Source organism: Labeo rohita, chromosome 9, assembly GCF_022985175.1.
Source record: "Labeo rohita strain BAU-BD-2019 chromosome 9, IGBB_LRoh.1.0, whole genome shotgun sequence".
NCBI lineage: Eukaryota > Metazoa > Chordata > Actinopteri > Cypriniformes > Cyprinidae > Labeo > Labeo rohita.
In genome coordinates, this window is record NC_066877.1 from 35,797,757 (window position 1) to 35,806,692 (window position 8,936).

The 8,936-nt window shown below is 38.4% G+C and overlaps 1 protein-coding gene across 1 annotated transcript; it reads left to right on the plus strand.

Annotated features, from left to right (window-relative positions):
• Nucleotides 1-496: 496 nt before the first annotated feature.
• On the plus strand, nt 497-7,603 carry LOC127171006 (toll-like receptor 8). The gene is made up of 4 exons (XM_051119402.1): nt 497-624; nt 730-798; nt 2,971-5,592; nt 6,631-7,603. The coding sequence occupies exons 2-4, from the start codon at nt 796-798 to the stop codon at nt 7,078-7,080; spliced, it is 3,075 nt and encodes a 1,024-aa protein (XP_050975359.1). The 5' UTR covers nt 497-624; nt 730-795; the 3' UTR covers nt 7,081-7,603.
• Nucleotides 7,604-8,936: the final 1,333 nt, after the last annotated feature.

Below are 8,936 nucleotides of genomic sequence, written 5' to 3' on the forward strand. Positions count from 1 at the left end.
AATCAATTAAATTCAAGTTTTAAAGATGAAGTGTGTACTGTCAGCAGTAGTAGTGTCACCAAACGGAACTGCTAAAAATAACACTCAGACAAACTGCTTTACAGTGACCACAGAGTCAGTGTTTCATTTTTATAAGGAAATAAACCTGTGAATGGTTGACTTACAGTGACTCTGCATATTACAGTTGCATATAGTGATTCTTAATATGGGAACCTGTTCCTACCACCGAAAAAAATCACTTCACCTTTAAAATAACGTTTCCATGCATCTTGTACTACAGATACATTACAAAGCATAAAACTGATGTTGAAAACATTTTGATTGCGTCTTGAAATTAAATTATGATTTGGGGATATACAGAGGACTCCTCCAGTTTCGATTTCTAAAGAGAGTCCCTGTAACGTTTGCAGATGTGCATGTGATCTGTGCCATTGCGTCCCTGAGAAGAAGGAACAATGTAGGCAGAACTTCCTCACTTAGTTCTGGCAACTGCTGAAACCACTTTCATCTTAGTGCAGCTACTGATCCACACAGCGACCAATAAGATGTGACTAAAGAAAAACATCAAACAAACGATGGTCATTAAACAGAAACTGAAGTTTATATTAGTCAGTGGACAGGCAGGTGCTGATCACAAGCAGCTCTTTAGAGCTCTTAGTGTTAAAATAATCTTGAACTGTTAAACCAAAACTTCCTGTTTCCTAAATGCAACTGTGTGTGCATCACCAGGCTCCACTTATTTTGGCTCTACGCATTGCATAGCTTGCACCAGGACATTACATAGACATTGCTACCATGGTAAGGAAATGCACTTCATTCAATTAATAAGCTTATATTTTACTTCTGCTATAGTTCTGTATGATATACTATTTGTTTTTAAAGAGATGAGCTTAGTTGCAAGTTTATGGCTTTTGTTTATGCTGTCCATGCTTACAAAGACAAAAGCATGTCATGCACATAATGTATTGTTTTAATCATTTTTGTATAGTTCACCAAAATGTTTTGTCAGTTTGCTTTATTAATACCGCCATTGTTTTATTAATACCTCCCACGGGTAATAAAATTAGACGCCTCCCTGACAGCACATATACATCATCGAGACATCTATTTGACGTCTGCATTTACGTTTTTTTTTTTAAGAGTGTTTGCTCATCTGCAATATGTCTATAGGATGTTTCATATCATTTGTCAAATAGACATATTAGATGTCTTTAAGATGTTTATGATTTAGAATGTACATAAAACTGACATCGTGCAGACGTCTGTCAGATGTTTGTACACAGCAGATGCATTTACATCTGGAAAAGTTTATTTTTTTTATATATATAAAGAGTGTTTGCTCATCTGCAATACGTCTATAGGATGTTTCATATCAGATGTCAAATAGACATATTAGATGTCTTTAAGATGTTTCGATTTTGAATACATGTAAAACTGACATTTTACAGACGTCTGTCAGATGTTCATACACAGCAGATGCATTTACATCTGGAAAAGTTTATTTTTTTATATATATAAAGAGTGTTTGCTCATCTGCAATACGTCTATAGGATGTTTCATATCAGATGTCAAATAGACATTTATTAGACGTCTTTAAGATGTTTATGATTTAGAATGTACATAAAACTGACATCGTGCAGACGTCTGTCAGATGTTTGTACACAGCAGATGCATTTACATCTGGAAAAGTTTATTTTTTTATATATATAAAGAGTGTTTGCTCATCTGCAATACGTCTATAGGATGTTTCATATCAGATGTCAAATAGACATATTAGATGTCTTTAAGATGTTTCGATTTTGAATACATGTAAAACTGACATTTTACAGACGTCTGTCAGATGTTCATACACAGCAGATGCTTTCCAGATCAAGTGATCTTTAGCAGACATTTTGCAAACGCATGTGTGCTATCTGGTCTTGCTCTTAGACTTTTATGCAGTTCATGGTTACAAAGACAGTTGCATGTTGTTTTAATCCCTGATAGCACACGTACATCACCAAGACGTCTACATTTACATCTGCAAGCCTTTTGTATATGCTGTTCATGATTACAAGGACAATTTGCTTGCCTGATTGCACACATACATCACGGAGACGTCTATTTGATGTCTGCATTTACATCTGGAAGACTTTTTTTTTATTTATTTATTTTTTTTCCTCAAGTGTTTGCTAATCTGCAATACGTCTGTAGGATGCTTCATATCAGATGTCAAAAAGACATCTTGCAGACGTACGTGTGTTATCTGGGCTTGCTCTTAGACTTGCATATGCTGTTCATTGTTAGAAGGACAATTACTTGTTTTAATCCCTGGATAGCACACGTACATCACTGAGACATCAACAGTTTAGAAGTTGTTTAAGATATTCAGGATTTAGAATATATGTAAAACTGACATCTTAAAGACGTCTGTCAGATGTTTGTACACAGCAGATGCATTCCAGATCAAGCGATCTTGCAGACATACATGTGTCATCTGGTCTTGCTCTTAGACTTTTGCATATGCTGTTCATGGTTACAAGGACAATTACATGTTGTTTTAATCCCTGATAGCACACATACATCACCAAGAAGTCTATTTGACGTCTGCATTTACATCTGCAAGATGTATTTTTAGAGTGTTTGCTCATCTGCAATACATCTATAGGATGCTTCATATCAGATGTCAAATAGACATTTATTAGACGTCTTTAAGATGTTTATGATTTAGAATGTACATAAAACTGACATCGTGCAGACGTCTGTCAGATGTTTGTACACAGCAGATGCAGTATGTCTATAGGACGTTTCCTATCAGATGTCAAATAGACGTCTATTAGATGTCTTTAAGATGTTTAGGATTTAGAATATATGTAAAACTGACATCTTACAAACGTACGTGTACTATCTGGGATGAGATTAAAATGTTTTTGTCACAATTTGTCATATTGTTGAGTGTCGTTTAACAGCTCTGTGTTTCATATGCCACAGGTGAAAAAACTAGACGTCTGGCTCATTGTGACACTGAAGATCTCACTAACCCTTTGTCAAATGGACGTGGTGAGTCTAAAGACTCAACCCTGCGATATACATAACAATGTGACCACAATGACGGTTGTTGTCAACTGCCGTGAACGTGGACTTAAAAAGGTGCCAGCGCTCCTAACAAACACAACCGACCTTGATCTATCGGAGAACAAAATCAAGAACATAACAGCAAGAGATTTCCAAAACTTGGCAAATCTGACCAATCTAAATCTGAACTGGCTGAATAAAAATCAGGATGTTCTTGTTGGCACCGGGGTGTTTTCAAATATGACCAAGCTACAAACACTGCAGCTTAACGGGATCGGTCTAAAGGACGTGCCAAAAGATATTCCAAAGAATCTGCAGGTACTAAAGCTGGTTGAGAACAAGATCACCCGGTTAAACTTAACATCCTTCAGGCATTTGCAAAATCTGTCACTCATTTTCCTTTCAAGAAACTGCTACTACTGGAATCCTTGCTCGAGAAATTATCATATAGAAGATGGAAGTTTTTCTGTTCTGACCCAGTTGAAACATCTCACTTTGTCTTACAACAACTTAACTCAAGTCCCTAAAGGATTACCTGAGTCATTGATAACACTTGAGCTTGCTTCAAACAGCATATCGTACGTCGGAGAGCATGATTTCCGAGGACTTGACAATCTGACGAGTCTAAAAATCCAAGGGAACTGTCCACGATGTCATAATGCTCCATATCCATGCGTTCCATGTAAAAACGTGTCCATTGAAATTCATCCACGAGCCTTCGGTGGCCTCGCAAAGCTGCGGCTTCTGCACCTCGCTGGAAATTCGATTGAGAAAATCGATCCTACTTGGTTCGCAAACATCTCAAAGCTTGAGGAACTCTACCTGTCGTTTAATTTCTTGTTCAGTGCTGTTCAAGATGATGTTTTCTTGAATAATCTGCCACTGCTGACAAAACTAGATCTCTCGTTTAACTATGCCTTCAAGACTTACCCCGACACAATTACACTATCGCCCAGCTTTGCGAACTTAACCTCGCTGAGGACGCTGCATCTTCGAGGCTTGGTTTTTCGAGAAATCCGTACAAACACCTTTAGCTCTCTGTTTGGTTTACAAAATCTATCAGTGTTTGATATGGGAATAAACTTCATTGTCCGCGCACACGCGGAGATATTTGAAAAATTTCAACATGTGAAACTCATCTATCTTTCGGAAAACAGACTTTACCCGGTGACCGTAAACGGGGAGTTGGGTAAAGCCACAGGCGTTGGTTTAAAATCTTCATCCATGATGCCCTCAATGTCAGAACCTTATCCTAAAGGGAATTCCTTTGATATTCCAAAAGAACTTGTGAAACCAGAGTGCTACGCCGCCGGTCGCGTGTTGGATCTAAGCCGAAATAACCTGTTCTTAATTTCCCCTGAACAGTTTGAGTTTTACGGAAACGTATCTTGCCTCAACCTCTCCGGAAATGGCTTTGCCACAGCTCCGAATGGATCTGAATTCACATCTCTCCCAGACCTCAAATATCTAGACTTGTCCTTCAACAAAATTGACCTGGCATACGACTACGCCTTCCGAGAGTTGCAGAGTCTTGAGGTGCTAGATCTTAGTTACAACCCCCATTACTTCACTGTGCAAGGTGTGACCCACAATTTGAACTTTCTCAAATATTTACCCTCTTTGAAAGTGTTAAATATGAGCTACAATAGCATCTATACGTTAACCACCAAAACCATGTCAAGCACTTCTCTTCAAGAGCTGCAATTCCAGCACAATAGTCTCGGCAAGATGTGGAGAGTGAGAGACAAAACCTACGACAGGCTGTTTGAAAATTTGACCAATCTGACCTATCTTGACATATCCTATAACTACATCGGGAAGATCGCTCTTCGAATTTACCAACATCTTCCCAGAAGCATTCAAAGGTTGCAATTAAGCCACAATCGCCTGACAAATATTAGCTGGGAAATGTTGAGACAATTCCCTCATCTACGAGAGCTAATTTTAAGTAACAACAACATCTTTAAAATATCTAGTAACTTGTCAAATGATGTTCCTACTTTAGAGTTCCTTGATCTGCGGCACAACCAAATATCCGAGCTCTCCACTGGATTCCTCCTGGGAGCGGTAAACCTACAGAGGCTTGATCTCAGTCACAACCGCCTCATAAACATCAACCAGTCCACGTTTCCATCTGAACCCAAGCCTTACCTAAAGTCACTGTCACTCAACGGAAACCCTTTCCACTGCACATGCAACCTGTTCGAATTCGTTCTGTGGATTCGCAAGACTAACGTGAAGATCCCCAGATTGGTGACTGCGGTGACGTGCGCCATGCCGAAAGAGAGGAAAGGTGAAGCAGTGGTAAATTTTGACATTAAAGAATGCATCGATGACCAGTTGGCTTTTCTGGCATACTTCTTCTCCACTTTTTGCATTATATGCACCACTTTCGTGGCCGTCGCAATGCACCTTTTCTACTGGGACGTTTCATACCTATTCTACTATTTGAAAGCCAGATTCACTGGATATCAGCACCTAAGCTCTGACAGCTGCATCTATGATGCCTTCATCACCTACGACACCAAGGACGAGCAGGTGAAGTCATTTTTTTTATTTATATTGTGCTCTACACAATACAAATTTCAGATTCACAGTAATAAACAGGAAAGCAACAGAAATGTTGCAAACTTCATCAAATACACTCTTAAAAATAAAGGTGCTTCAAAAGGTTCGTCAAGTGATGCCACAGAAGAACCATTTTTGGTTCCACAAAGAACCATTCAGTCAAAGGTTCTTTAAAGAACCATTTCTTGCTTACCTTTTTATAATCTCAAGAACCTTATTTGCCACAAAGAACCTTTTGTGAGACAGAAAGGTTCTTTAGATGTTAAAGGTTCTTTATGGAACCATTTAGACAAAAAGGCATTGTGAAGCACCTTTATTTTTTAAGAGTGTTTGAGCCAAAGTCAAAGTTTTCTGTAAACCCAGCTAACATGGAACATTCTCAGAATGTTCTGGCAAAGTTTTCTCAAAGTTCAAATTCTTCCAGCAACGTTATCAGAATGTTCATGCAAAGTTATCTTAAAAAAAAAAAAAAAAAAAAAAAAAAAAAATTCAAAACGTTAACACAAAAATGTGATGCATTGTTCATGGAACGATTTTCGTTCCAAATGTTTCATTTGGACTTTTGTCTAACATTTTTTTAATGTTACTACTTGTTTCAGAACATTTAAATGTAACATCCTCATAATGTTTGCAAAAAGATCAAGTAAAATGTCCTCTTAACGTTTGTATAACGAAGAAACAATATTTTTAAAATAGGGTTGCAACAATAAATTGATGCATCACGATTCATGGATTGATTCTGAGATTTTTAGCGCGACAGATTCGCGTTATGATTGGTCAGATCGCCTGTCAATCAAACTTCCAGGGAAGGGAGGCAATTAAATGAACATAAATTTAAAGCTGCAGTGCTGCACAAAAATAGTGGATTGTGTGATTTTATGTTTTGGATTTATTATTATTTGTTAGGTGCCAAATTTAAGAGTGTGACGTCATATCACAAACTAAATTTTGCATGCATTCAGCTGGAGTCAGTTTAGTGTTGATTCAGTTCTGTTCAATATGTTGCAGGTGTCTGACTGGGTGCTCAATCACCTGCGGGTGCAGCTGGAGGAGCAAGGTGAGCGATTCCTGCCCATTTGTCTGGAGGAAAGAGACTGGGTTCCCGGTTCTCCCGTTGTGGACAGTCTGACGCAGAGCATCCAGCACAGCCGCAAAACCGTCTTTGTCCTGACAGAGCGCTACGTGAACAGCGGCTCATTTAAGCTGGCCATCTTCCTGGCGCACCAGAGGCTTCTCGAGGATAATGAGGACGTCATTGTGCTGCTGCTTCTGGAGCCCGTGTTGCAGCACTCCCATTTCCTGCGGCTGCGCAGGCGGCTGTGCGGGCGCAGCATTCTCGAGTGGCCGCATTCGCAGTCTGCCGAAGCCTGGTTCTGGCAATCGCTGCGGAACGCCATACGGGTGGACAACCAGGCCATTTACAGCGAACTTTACAGCAGATATTTTACCATTAAGTAGGAGAAACGATGCATAAACCTGGTTTGAGCTCCAGAAACAAAATATGTTTGTTTTTTTTCTTTTTCTTTTTGTTTTTTTGGTTAAAAAATAGAAACAACCCTGTGGCAATTTGTGTATTGCATAGATTTTAGTTAATGTATAAAGCAGTTTTGTATAAAGTGAAAACAAAGTATAAAAGCGCACCAGAAAAGAAAACAATAAACATGTTTGGTCTATTTTATGCACTTTTAATCTAAAATAATAATTATTTATTTTTATACTGCCTTTCTAAAACCCATGGTCTCTTAAGTTAGGAAGAATAGCCTACATGAATAAATAAAAACAGACAGATAGCAAACATCCATAACAAAGTACAATTCACAAACCTGGAGCTAAAGAGTAATATTAAAGGAGAAGTCCACTTCCAGAACAACAATTTACAAATAATTTATTCACCCCCTTGTCATTCAGGATGTTCATGTCTTTCGGTCTTCAGTCGTAAAGAAATTATGGTTTTTGAGGAAAACATTTCAGCATTTTTTTTTTTTCCATATAATGGACTTCATTGGTGCCCTGATTTTGAACTTCCAAAATGTAGTTTAAATGTGGCTTCAAAGTGCTCTAAACAATCCCAGCCGAGGAAAAAGGGTCTTATCCAGCGAAACAATCAGTCATTTTTTTTCAAAAAATAAAAATTTGTATACTTTTTATGCACAAAAGCTCATGTAGCACAGGCTCTGGGATGCGCGTTCTTGAACGATTCATTCATTTTGAATGAATCTTTAATGTCACTCAGGAAGAACGAGTCGTCTTGGGAAGTGATCCGTTCAGACACGCATGCACAACATCCTATTAGGTTCTGTACTGGAATTAGTTCACCTGTTTCGAGTCTTTGGGTTTTTCGAGTCGTTCATTCATTTTATGGGGCTGTCACGTGATAAACAAATGACTCAAACTCAAAAACTCAAGAGATGAACTAATCAATTCTTTTTCCAGCTCACACTGCATTGGTTGAGCTTATGAGGCTGTCACGTGATGAACGAACAACTCAAACCTGAAAACTTGTCAGATAAGAGGTGAGGTGAGCTAATCACGGACTAAAGACCCAAGTAAACAATGAATGAATCTTTTCTGTTTCTTATAGCATTATAATTTTGTCTTGTTTGTAGTGTGATCAACGTTTGTGTAAGCAGTAGATGTGTTAGGGAAGTAACATGTAACATTTTCATTATATTTTGCTAAAAATGAACGAAATGACTCAAAAAAGATTCGTTCATTTTGCCGACTGAGAGTTAAAGGTCCGAGTCGGTAAAATGATCAGAACTTCCCATCACTACTACGAATCACGTCTAAGTTCATTGTCTGTGTACTCTGGCTATAAAAGGTAGAGAATGGAGAAAAACTCCACCTCATTTTCTCCTACAACTTCAGAATCGTCCGACATCATTGTACCTTTTTGTTTGTAAACAGCGTTTGACTTACTTGCACTTTCTTGGTCTTTGCACGTTCACTTTGTAAACACCGGGTCTGTGGTTCTGCGTGACCTTTCAACGTGATTTGCTAGTGTTGTGAACGCACATCCCAGAGCCTGTGCTACACAAGCTTTTGTGCTTCAAGTATACACATTTTTATTTTCCAAAAAAATGACAGATCATTTCGCTAGATAAGACCCTTCTTCCTCGGCTGGGATCGTTTAGAGCCCTTTGAGGCTGCATTTAAATTACATTTTGGAAGTCCAAAATTGGGGCACCAATGAAGTCCATTATATGGAGAAAAATCCTGAAATGTTTTCCTCAAAAACCATAATTTCACGACTGAAGACAGAAAGACAAGAACCTCTTGGATGACAAGGGGTGAGTAAATTATAGAAAGAAATG